Source organism: Cololabis saira, chromosome 13 (genome assembly GCF_033807715.1).
Source record: "Cololabis saira isolate AMF1-May2022 chromosome 13, fColSai1.1, whole genome shotgun sequence".
NCBI classification, from domain to species: domain Eukaryota; kingdom Metazoa; phylum Chordata; class Actinopteri; order Beloniformes; family Belonidae; genus Cololabis; species Cololabis saira.
This window is the reverse complement of record NC_084599.1, coordinates 17,633,233-17,646,487: the sequence shown is the minus strand read 5'-3', so window position 1 is coordinate 17,646,487 and position 13,255 is coordinate 17,633,233. Positions and strand designations below refer to the sequence as shown.

General features: G+C 42.2%; 1 protein-coding gene across 5 annotated transcripts in view; it reads right to left on the bottom strand.

Annotated features, from left to right (window-relative positions):
* dab1a (DAB adaptor protein 1a) overlaps window positions 1-13,255 on the bottom strand; it is a 127,190-nt gene that overhangs the window by 46,290 nt on the left and 67,645 nt on the right. For all 5 annotated transcript variants that reach the window (XM_061738075.1, XM_061738077.1, XM_061738079.1 and 2 more), the window contains exon 3: window positions 955-1,094. In XM_061738075.1, coding sequence (XP_061594059.1) covers window positions 955-1,094 — 140 coding nt within the window. The remainder of the gene's footprint in view (window positions 1-954; window positions 1,095-13,255) is intronic.

Below are 13,255 nucleotides of genomic sequence, written 5' to 3'. Positions count from 1 at the left end.
GGGAGAGAGCGCCGAGCTGAAGGAGCCGGGATCGGAGAAGGAGGAGCAGTGTGAAAGAGGAGGTGGAGAGATCAGAGGAAAAGAGTTGATGGATTTCCTGTCTGAATTAATAAGGAGGAGGGCTGCTGTTTGATCAATGAGCTGTCTGTCCTCTTCTCACCCTTATAGCCTTCTGCTGGGTGGAGTTATCACTACACAAAAACAAAACGTAAACGAGATTTTCTAGATTTAATTTGCTCCGCCAGTATGAGTTAAGGATAATTAATAATGAACAAGGCCCTTTACAATCATTTTCATTAACAAAAAAAAGATTAAAAAAAATGAATGGTCCGTGTAAAGATATGTAGACTGATGAGCACTTATAACTGTGTTGGATACGGGCTTGTCAATCAATTATTTAATTAAAGGCGGCTGTTTATCAGGAGTTTATTTGTAAATCAGTACAAAATGGCCTGTGTCTCTTCAATCGTTATCTTGACTCCTCTCTCTCCCTCTTATCATCTGAATTACCCCCCTCATACACGCCTTCTTTCTGCTGCTAACTACTCCATCTGTCTACCTCCCCCTCTAATTGTTCCTGTCCTGCCAAATGAGACATTCACCCCAATCCCCTTCTCATCCATATGGCTAAACTCCTCACTTCCTCTCTGACTGATCATCATTGTCCCTGTAAATTACTGCACAGCCATTTTTATCTGTGCTCTTGAACTTTTCTCCTTTGGTCGTTTGCATGCAGGGAAACTTCAACAACCCATTGATAAATGTGAGAGGGACACTTATGCTGTTATGTCTGACGCATGCTGCTGCATGTTAGAACGTGCTTCCTTTTTGGGGGTCCTCAGATTTCCCACAGTTGCAAGTTTACCTCACAAGGGTGCTTTAAAGCATGAATTTTTATTTGAGATGTATCAACGGAGAGAGAAAAAACAAAAAGAGCAGGAAGTAGACTCTTACCTTGAGCTTCATCATGGAGTCCTGGCAGAGTTTGTCTCCACGGGCGGCAGTGACCTCGTCCAGGCCGATAAGTTTGGCCTTGTAACGGACACCATCGCCCCTAAAGCGCCTGATGAGAGTTGCCTCGCTGCGATCCTGCCCTGCAGACACAAGCACACGCGCACTGCAGTCAACAGTACAGTGCACATTCCAGTCAAGGACCTCAATCTACCTCAGACCAGAGCTATTACCTCAGGATCATCAATCAAGTAGACTGCAAAAGACTTAACAGTAATCTTTGAAGAAGAAAAGGAAAACAAAAGACACAAATACAGGAGTAGACTACATGTCAAACCTGCAGACGTTAACAATGTTTTGTTACACAATAAGTCGGATCACGGAGTAGAAACCTGGTATTTGGGATGGGTAGTGTTAGAACCGTTCTACACAACAACGGTGTGACCTTTTTGCTCTTATCGGGCCTGCTTGCTGCAGTCCTCCCTCTGCTCTGTCGCTATCGTGCTCCAGACTGTCGACACTGGGAGAATTCATGATCACATGCTGGCTGTGGCTTCCATGACCTTGTTTTTGTCCAGGAACTTGCTATATTTTCCCTTGTGGTCCTCCTCATACACACACAGTATGTATGTACAGTCATAAAAATACAAATAATAATTTAATATATTATAATTCTAAGATTTTATACATGAAGAAAGAATATAATCATCTGGTCCTAACCAGGTCAAAATACGGTAAATACAACGTCATTGGAACAACAATCCATGATACCATCATAATGTATTTCATTAAAACTAAAAAAAAAAATGTGTGAAAGACTAAGTACACCCTTACTGCAACAAAGTGCTGCTAATCAATGAATAGAACGATGAGCAAGCTCAGGTCCCCTCCCCATAATAAGAACATGGCAACATAGCTTATGTTTGCAGAAGCATGTCTGAACAAAGGACTTCTGGGACTATGACCTACGGCCAGGTGAAACCAAAGCTGTGTTGTTTGGCCTTGGTGCCCAGTGCCACGTCTGGGGGGAAGTAAACTAAATAAAAAAAAATAAAACACAGCATATCAGTACAAATAGCTCATAGCAACATTGAAGCACGGTGGTGGAGCATTGATGATTGTTTTGCAGCCACGGGACCTGGCCACCTGCCACTCATCAGAATCGACCATGACCCTGGATACTTAAGTACTGTAGAGTAAAGTGTGGCCTTCCGTCTGACAGCTAAAGCTGGTCTGAAATATGGGTAATGCAACGGGATGATTATCTCATGCACACCAGCAAATCTACAGTGCACTGTTCCGACCTCGACCTGTCTGGAATGCTGCAGGAAGAAGCTTTAAACCTCAGTGACCTGAAACAATGTCGCGAGGGAGAGGGGGCTACAATTCCTCCACAATGATGTGACAGACTTATAACATCACACATAAATGACTTAACTTCCAACTTTAAGTTTTTGCTGCCAAAGGTGGTCTGTAGCTCCTGATTCGTGATGTGGACATTGTTTTTGCAAATACTGAGAGTGTGTAAGATGTCAATGCTGATGTTGCTCGAAGTTGTTTAAAGGGGACCTATTATGAAAAACACTTTTTTTCTTGCTTTAACATCTATAAAGTGGTCTCCCCTCAGCCTGCCAACTCAGAGAAGGAGGAAAGCAACCAAATTCTGCAGTGTCTGTACAGCCGCCCGGATGAGCCGTCCAGTGTCATATGGATCTACGAGCCGTTCAGATTCTGCTCCTGTTGTTACGTAACCAAAATGTGATTTACATAGGTTGGTCTCCGATGCGTGAAACCACGCCCACAACTAACTCCACCGGCCGGAGCTTCCGCCATTTTTTCGTAGCGGTGTATCGCGTCATTCAGGCAGCCAATCAGCACAGAGCCTCATTATCATAGCCCCGCCCACTCAGAATCCTGCATAGATAATGAGGTTAGAGAATGAGATGATAAAGACATGGCTCAGAGGCTGAATTTCTCATTTATTTAGCAAAAACAATCAAAAGCTTGTTTTTAAGACATTCAAGGACTGTTTAAAATAGGTATTAGATGCCATAATAGGTCTCCTTTAAGACAAAGTAAAAAAAATGTAGTAAATAAATGATGTATGTGTAGCCGACTCGTGCTGCTAGGGTAACCGGACAGGAACGAGGACACGTGGGTTGGCAGAGAAATGGCGAACTTTATTGGTCACTGTCGGTCACCATACACACACACATACATGCTCCTACGACAGCCGTCGTGTCCGTGTGTCAGGCGGCTCCGTTTCACCTCCGTCTCCAGGGCTACACTACTGAATACACAAGCAGGTAGAGAGATTGATTAGACACACCTGTGCACAATCAGCTGTTCCAAACCACATGTGCTTCTCCCCCGCACTCCCTCTCTCCCCCGCAGACCACGCCTCAATCATACACCCACAGTATGCCCACAAAAACTACGTGTATGCCTCCTCCTTGCATCCACACAAACAACCATTTAAAGGAAGAACGAGTGTAAAAGTTCAGTTTCCAAAGTCTGTTTAAAATTATGCTTTCATTCTCACGTTTATTCCCTTTGAGGGGCTCACACTGTTTTCATATGCAAATTATTTATTAGGAATTAGTCTTGTGAATGTGGTTAAAATTTTAAAAACGACTGACTTTAATAAAAGTCCTTCAAAAGAACTGCAGAGATTTAGAAATCTGAAAAAATGTGTAGCCTACGTGCATTTCTACCGTTGTGCATTTAATCCTCGACGGTTACTTCTTGTAACCTACTTCTTGACATATTGAACCTCAGAATTAAAATGTTTCGCTTAACTTTTTCATTTCTTTAACAGCGCTGGAGAAACAAACTAGGTTAGACTATCCCTTTATGTGTCGTGCCGTTAGCATCTTTCCTCTAATCGTCTCCTTTGCTGTCTGAGGTGCAGTGTGTGAACACTTCATCAACACATTTTTTGTCGAGAAACACAAGCGCATCTCTGTGTGCCTCCACATTGTGTGTGATAAAACTGAGCGAAAGCCTGCGAGTGACTGTACGGCGTAATGATAATGCAGCAGATTCAGATAATATATTGAGGCATTAGTTCTGTATTCTGTAACAGTGTGACTCTTGGAAGGTCACAGTGGAAGTGATGAAGAGGTCCCACTCCTCCTTTTCCCTCTTTCTTTCACACTCCAGCGTATATACAGAGTCCCTGCAGCACTGCAGCATGTGAGAAATGAGCCCTTTAACCGGCGGAGAGAGAATCACGTTAGTGACACGACTGAGGATTCTGTGTCCAAAAGCGAATCAACCACCTGCCTGCTTCACCTCGTTTGTCTGCAAGACCTTTCAGTTTCCTTTCAGTTTCAGTTAACCTGCATGAGCATCACGTCAGATGAAGTGCATTCATAGAAGGTGGTTGATATCTGCAAAGGGGGCATCATGATTTCAAGATTCTTTATTGTCATTGTACACACTAGCTCTAGGCACAACGGAATTACAGGTGCTTTATCGAAGGTGCTGGTCCTTATATAGATAAAGTGCAAAGAAAATAAAAGTAAGGTAATTAAAATATAAATATGTAAGAATAAAAAAAGATAAAAAAAGATAAATAAAACAAAAATACCGTATTTTCTGGACTATAAGCCGCACCTGCATATAGGCCGCATCCGCTCTATTTAAAAAAAAAAAGGATATGCAAGCTGCAGATATTTATGTTGTTAGATTAGATATTTACTACATGTACAGAAGGATTTTGAACTGTAAATGATGTACATGTTTGTACCTAAATAGATCCTTTCCTAACAGTGTCTTTTAACACGGCAGCAACTTTGCTGATTAAAACGGGACAGAACCAAGAGAAAATAACTGGTATTTATTTATCTATTTATCTGTTTGAAACCTGCTTCTACCTACTTCTATATGCTAAAGAAGTAGTAGCGTATTCTTCTTTGCATTTATTTTGTCTTAGTTTTGATTCTAATTCCGGTTAGAGCGTGGAAGAAAAATCCACAGAATAGCTGCACCTTTGTATAAGCCGCATGGTTCAAAACCTATGAAAAAAGTAGCGGCTTATAGTCCAGAAAATAAGGTAGATGCTAAAGGAAAAAATGCCACACACATTTTCCCAGTATAGTTATTGCAATTTAATTTTTTAGGACAGGCTCTCTGTGTGAGGATATCTGCTTGCGTATTTGAAGTGACTATCAACTGAACATAACACCACTTTCCCCATCTTTGTCTGAGTAGCGCAAAGCTTTAACACAAATGAAAACCATAATGAAATACATTTTAATTTGGCTGACTTCTCATAAAGCTTGCTGCTTGGAATAGACACGTACAAACTTAGACTCGACTGGAAGCTTTCCAACTGAATCCCTGCCGTATACAAATCAAAACACATCACAGACACTATATTAATGCCTTCATGAAATTGAGTCAACCTTTGACAAAATGTCACAACACGTCTACTTAAAAGGCCCAATTATCACAGAACAGAGCGACTGTCTTTCTGTGGGTTTGCTCTCGTGTTAACGTCCCTACACTGTTCACGGCTGCCAGTATCACTTTATTTGCGATTCTTTCCCCATGTGAGGAGAAAAATGGCAAACTCATAAAGAAAAGTATCTTTCCACCATTAATAAGGAATGACAACTGCACACCCAGTTTTTGTGTGAAGTTAAAGCTCTTAGTCACTCCGCAGACACACGCAGACCTGCTTGTAGTAAATCACAGGTCTACCTGAAAATCCAGAGAGACGAAAACAGATGAAGAACGTCTGCCCTTATTTCTGGGAGAGTGAAAGAGAGCAGCTATTTCTGTGATGTCATGTCTCAGTCATGCTCAGACGGATCTAAGCCAGTTAATCGCCAGAGGATTCTTCTGTTCGTCGCCAAGTTGTTTGTTTGAGGACGTTCAAACATTACCTTCATTAAACTTGAAACAGTCCCATGAAATGTGCATATGGACAAATGTATACATAAACAAGCACACAGAGTGTCAGCGCTAAGTAGCGACGACACCCCCTCCAAACCCACTTCCCACTGCGTCAACAACATGAAATGTGCCGCCGCTGCTGCAGAGTCTAAGAAAATTATTCATTATATTTTCACATGCAAACATGAGCGCTCTTTGAGGAGGGAGTCGCTTTAAATCTCTCCTCCTGCTTCAGAGCAAGCTTGGAAAAGTTTAATCTAATATGCAATATAAAGTTCTGTGAGTGTTCTGTGCAGCCAGCATCAATTAACGCAGGCCTGTGGAGATGTATTGTACACAAACAAATATTTGTTTACGTTCAGTCTGGCTCACAATGACTGCGTATCGCAGATGTAAAACAATGCGAGACCCTTCCTCGTTAAACATCTGTAAAAGCAGATATTTTTTCTCCAGAATTTGAACTTTATTTGCACTGCTTTGCTTAACTTTTACTTGAATTATTTAAGATTAAATCATCATCTTAGACCCAACTGGAGGCTGCAAAAATGAGTGAAATGACTTTTCTCTGTGGTGTACTTTATTTCTTTTGACACAAATTTAACAAACCTGCAGCTGGGAATTGTGAGAGCAGGTTTAATAACATTGTTAGTACAGAGTAATTACAATACGGATCTTATTTGTGGAGATTTTAGATCCAGGTCTGAAGTTCCCTCTTGCAGAGACCCCAAAGTTATTCATTTTGTGGGATATTGTTTAGGGCTTAAGGAGTTCAACAATGCAGAAGCTACTTAATCACATCCGAGAGGTATAAGGCTATGAAACACTTCCTTTTAATATTGGAATAGCTTCAGTAATTAATTTGTCATTGATGCATTGATTCATATTAGATTTAAGAATAATTTGGAGGAAGAAAAAAAACCAAGGGGCTTGTGAGGGTTCCATTACACACAATCACTCATCTGAGTGCACTGTATATCTCTGCGCGAGAGTTAAATAACACTAGTTGTGTCCAGCTGCTTTTGTCTCACAGGAACAGCAGTTTTCATTTGAGCTTGACATTTAAGACTCGCCTGCTCCATCTGCATCCATCACCATTACCGCTGCTATACTTAGCGCACAGAGGGAGAGAGCCAGGGAGAGATGGAGAGGTCAAAAAATGCCAAAAGGGGGTGGGGTGGGGCGGGGGCGTCGCGTGGGTCCGGGGTTATTTCACCTGCTGAGTGGTTTATATTATTACCTTTTAGGAGCATGTTTCATGAAAGGCTTCCCTGCGTGAGCGCGCGTGTGTGTCTCAGCAGAGGAAGCCTTCAGCCTGCTGTAATTAAATGTCTGCTATTGCTGTGACCCCGCTGAGCTTCAAACGCAGCTAATGAAAGAATCTTCCGTTTCATCTATCATGGCCACTCCACAGAAACACAGACTTCCCGTGCTCCCTTTCTCTCACGCTTCTGCACCAATCCGGCGGACACACATTCCTACCAGCTTCAACAAGTGTGCCGTAATGCCGGCGCAGAAGTGAACATCAATCTTGGCTACTCTGCAGGTCAGCAACAACACAAACACACGTCAGATATCTACACATCACAACAAGCAGAATCAAGCCTAACAGCGGCGTTGTAATATCTGGAATTCATATATTTGTGCAGCAGTGCGTGCACTGCACTGTAGCATGCGTGCGTTTGAGTGAGTGATAGCACTTGGTATGCAGAGTTGGTTCACAACTGTCTGTCTGATACAACGAGCAGAGAGGGAGAGAAGGATAAAAAGCCAAGAGCAAAGGATGGAAAGGAGGGATGGAGCGTGATGGATGAATGAATGAGTGAAGCCTCCATTGGATAAATGTCACTCAGGATTAAAGCTTTATGACAGGCAGAACCCACCTGACTCATTCATACAGACACACTCTCGTCTACATGTGATAGATGGCAGGTGACTGCTGGTACTATGCATCAACCCCTTCAGGAAAGCCCAGAGCATCGCCCCTGGCAACTGCAGCCTTCTGCCTGCTTCAGTGTGCCACTCTATCACTCACTCCCAGCTGGTTTTGCTTTTCTTTCCTCCCGTCCTCGACTATGCATCCCTAACAGTTAAATCACGCACCGCATATTAAAACAAGTTACTTACTTGCCCGTCATATGCATCTCTCACTTTCTCTCACAAGCTGGACGATCAAAAGTCTGCGTGATGATGTGGTGCATCAAGTACTAAGTAATCACAGAGGTATATTGTGTGGACAGATGCATTTGCATCTCGTGATATTACAGTAAAAGGTAGAAAATGACTTGACTTGAAGTTTTCTTGAAAGCAGTTTGATGCGTCTTACATTCACTTTATACAATGAGACCAATAAAAAAAGTGAAGGTCCTGAATCAAATATCAGTCGGTGTAAAGATGATGCACGCCAAAGCTGTAGTACAGACTTAAATAAATAATACAGTGAAATGGGGAGCCACATCAATTTCTCCTGCAGATGAAGCCGTCTGGTTGCAGAGACCTGCATCTTTACACACCTATCGCTCTGATTTGTGCAGCGATTTTCAAGCCTGTGAATGTGCTTCGTTTTCCAATGTTGATGCATATTCTTATCAAAGGAACTGAGCATTGGAGCCCTGCATTTCCAGCCTGGAGGATGTGGAAAAGCTCAACCGTGAAGATGAGCTTGCTTATTCAGTGTCAAAAAATATTTCCAGGAGAGCGGATAGCGAATGAACACACTGTTGCACACAGACAGGTCAAACACAGTCAGTATCAGGCTCGTCTGCCATCCGGCGCCGCGCACCTGCCAGAGATATTCTCCTCGCAACAAGAGAATCAAAGCCAGTAACAAGTTGTCACAAACATCATACCTGACATCTCCTACCTGCGCAGCTGAACGCAACCTCGGGACTCGAGCTCTGTTAGTTTTAATGATAAGATGATGTGACTCAGTATTCTAAAGAGGTGAGCTAATAAAGTCTGCGTCCGTGCAAGAGTGGCAATGAGAAGGAGGGCGGTTTCCCTGCAGGTACAAGTGATTGGACTTCATGGAAACGAGGATGAGGACCACTGATCTCTCAATGAATGGGACTCTACTCACCAGTGGTACTACTGAGCTCTGACATCACGGCACTGTTAAATTATAGCTGGACGAGGGGGAAGAACAGTCAGACTAAGAGGCCCTGAAGGTAAAAAAGAGGGAAAAAAAAAAAAAAAAAAGCATCTATTTCTCAAACTGCAAAACAACTAAAAAAGATTGCCGTCTGGGCTCTTGACTGGTAGGAAACATACCAAACTAAAAAGCAAATTAAAAAGGGAAAAGGAAACAAAAAAGAAAGACAAAACACAAACAAATTAATGTTTTTAACTCCTGGCTCTGCTAGTCGGACCGGTCCTGTTTTATTAAAAAAATAGATTGTTTTATTTGTTTAGGGTGAAGTTAGAATCTAATTGTAAAAGTTGCATTGTAGCACGGTGAGTGCCACGGGGGCCCGACCGACAGGATGGAGAGACACGGAGTTTAGTGCAGACCCTTTTTATTATAGCAGAAGATCCAGATCACCACCACACGCGTGCACAAGCACAGCTCCAGCTTCAGTCTCCCTTGCTGCTGTGCAGCTATGCCTTATGAAGGCTGGCAGGGTGGAGAGGCTGATTGGGCCCACCTGTGCCCTAATCAGCCTGAGTGGCTGCAGCTCCTCCACCCTGCCACATGCATGTTTAAAGGCTTTACAATCTATTTCATTAATTTAATTTAGGCTGTTGTTTAGAGGGCACTGAGAGGTGCAGCTCTGTTGCCCTCTTTGATCCCCACTTCATGGCAGGAAGTTGTCCTGAGATCCCTCAGAAACAAACTCAGTAGCGCTACCCGGGTTGGTACCGTCAGCACCGGGCCTGGGAGGTTTGCGTCGGCCTCTGAGGTGTGGCGCTTGTTTTCATTGATGAAAGCTCCCAGGGGCTCTTCAATGCAGCTGGGATGCTTCCCAACAAACACTCAACGGCACGCGAAGGATCCCGCCAGTTACTCTCCAATTAATCCTCCCTCTAAACCCCACTGCCGAGTATGTACATGAGTCTGTGGCGCCTTGACGTATAAGAGACTTGTTCAGATGAAGCACTCACTCATACCCACTCTCACAGAGACTCTTTTGAACCCATAAAACACTTTACTCTGACACACAAAAACTCATATTAGAGTGTGTGTGTGTGTGAACATGATTAAAAGAAACACGCGCGCACACACACACACACACACACACACACACACACATACACACAAGGTCGTCACAAGTGAAACACTGGCTGCTGCACTACAAAGCAAGATCAGCGTACCCGGGCTATTGTTTTGTTTTCTGGCTTAACAGACTCCAACAGTCTTGATCATGATAAGTAGTGTCATGGTGCTGCTTATCAACTAGACGAGAATGTGACCGCATCCTTGTGCAACGATGGAACCACCAGACGACCAATCAGAGGCATGCACAGAACCTCTATTTTTACAAGACTGAATGAATTAATGAATAAATAAAGTATGAAGCCTAATGCAGGCTGAGAGGTGTGTAGTTACTGCAGTTGAAGCCAGCAGGGAAGAAGAAGGCTGTGTGATTGCTTTAAAAAGATTGCCAGCACCACCGCCGCATCACCAAGACGCCTGCATAACTGACCAGATCATCATTTTGAGTTTTTATGAATTAATATGTAAAATTTGTTATATTGAGGACTGCAAGACAATTTTAGTTTTATTATTTTAATAAGCAATCATGGCTGTACACACACACTCCCGTCTTCACAACTAGAAAACCTGTACAGTATATGGCGAGAGAAGAAAAAAAAACACTGAAACTGGTGCAGTGGTACAAAAAAAAAAAAAAGACGTCTTGTTAAAAACCCCGGCCTGAAAACTTTGTGAAATCCAGGGTTACTAAACCTTCAAAGCCATCATTTGCTTGTCACTCCAAAAATGTGCATATTCTTTTGCAGAGAAAGTAAAAAATGCATTTGAAAGAGACTCTCTCCCGGTTCTGTGCATGAAATTGCCTGGGTAATTATTAAGAGGGTGTATTCATGCTCTTAGTTCAGTCCTTATTTGCTTTGCCTTTCAAACTGGAATTTTTCATATGAAACCAGCAGGTGCCTGAAGAGACGTATGGATGAGGTCCCACCCTGGACTCTGAAAGCAAACAGGTCTCTGAAAGAGAGCTGTCTTTTCAAAACTAAGGAAGTGTTTATACTTGACAGGTTTAGTTTTACTGAAACAAGCTGCCGTGTGACGGCTCTGTCAGTGCAGAACAGCTCATCGTGTGTGAATACTGTCATCTGAGCATAAGGAGGTGGGTTTTAATCTGCTTCCATAGCAACTCTGGTGTGGTTGGTCAGAAATCTGGGAACCGCCCTGACCAAGAACATGCAACCATACGGTTCTGCAGTTGACTTGCTTACTTTGTATTTCTAAATGTGAGAGCTCAAAATACTTCAGTGGAGATGGGTGAAGCACAGGTTTTTGTGCAACACAAGAATTATGCTATTTTGGCTCTTTTAGACATTTTTAAAGTTGTAAAATCTCCACAGGCAACAGAGAGCATTGTATGTATTCTTGAACATCAGAGTGCCATCCAATCACGGTTGGATCTCATCCACATCTTTTATGAGGCATCTGTTGGTTTAACATCAAATGCCAGCGTGTTAAACATGCTGGTGTGATGGGGAAAAAGTGTCACAGGCTCAACTTTTGCTTTGATCCAGACCAGAAAATGACAAGTGTAAACATATCCCAAATCAGAATCTACAGTGAGAACCAATAGCAGAAAACACAGAACCAATTAAACCAAAAGAAAAAAACACCAGGGAAGAAAACATCACACTGCAAACTTCACACACTCAGAAACTCACACTCATTGTCAAAGTCACTCAAAAACAGACAAGTCTTGACTTGATCGGTGGATGGGGAAGACAAACGTCTGAGAAGACTGTTTCTAAGAACTGTTTGGCGAACACCTTTTGTATTCTTTTCCTCTGTTGTTCGGTGACCTCATGTGTCCTGTTTTTCTCCAACTACTTTTCCACACCTTGGTAATATATGATTTTATTCATCTGATTGCATCTAAATATTGTGAAGTGGCGTTTTACAGAAACTGGACTGAGAAAAGAAGGTGCAAACACCAAAAACACAGACCATGGCTCATGACCAGTATGAATCTATATATAAATAGATATACCCATTTGGAACATATAGAACCCCTTGGAAATAAATCTATATAAATAAATTAATCTGTTTTCAATTAATGTAAACAGAATAAAAAAATCTACACACACACACACACACACACACACACACACACACACACACACACACACACACACACACACACACACACACACACACACACACACACACACACACACACCTATATCCCTCTCTGAAAGCTTCTCACCATTCCTATAGTCACTAACGTTGGGAAACGTTTTAGGAGAGCACACGGGATTGGGATGTGCTGTCACATCCAGACACCACCTCCACTTCTCACCTCAATGGAACAAAAACAGAGAAATGAAGATACAAATCACGTTACAGCTGTAATCTAAGAAGATTGTTGATTCAAGCAGGGGAACATTGTTAGGTTAAAAAAGAAAACAAATATTTATGCATCAAACAATTAGGTGAAGTGAAGCACCACCGTGGTTGTTTTACAGTAGTTGCATCACAAACACAGTGACACAAAACGGCTGTACATTTACCAACACTCATACATTCAGTATTGAAAACCACAGGAGTGTGACTGACAACATCCCACACAAATGCTCTTAAACTGAGTCTTGGATAAATAATAGTTCAGCAGCCAGCAGGATACAGAGTAATGACTTCCTTTCCCACTGTCGTAGACTAGAAAGTAGCAGCGTTAATGAACGTAACTCCAGCTCTGTGAAACTTGTGAAAGACAAAAAAAAAACAAGCAAAAAAAACAACAACCTCACAGCACAATTTATCTTATTCCTTTAAAAGTCATTCTTAGATAAAAGAAAGTGGAAGGTCAGATGATCCAACAAACCACAAACTGAAGTCAGCCAAAACATCACAACAACCCCAGCTCTATTATTGGACATTACTGAGCGTAAACTCTTGTTGAAATGACTTTGGTTTGCTTTTATTCCGACGTAATTGTCCCTAAGTGCTAACAAAAAGTGCAATTTTGCTGTAAAGATAATCCGCTCTAACGCCAAACTGCTTCAATGCACATTTGTTTTGTCCTAACTACAGTCTGTATGCCATACCATCTACAAAGAGGTTGTTTTTAACTCTAATGTAAATTTAACACCAAAATGCCTGGGAAGCCTGAGACAAAATCTCCGTCTGTGACTGCAGTGTTCTTTTTTTTGCAGGACTATGCCAAGTCAACAACGGTGTTAAAGATGAATTATAAACAGGGTT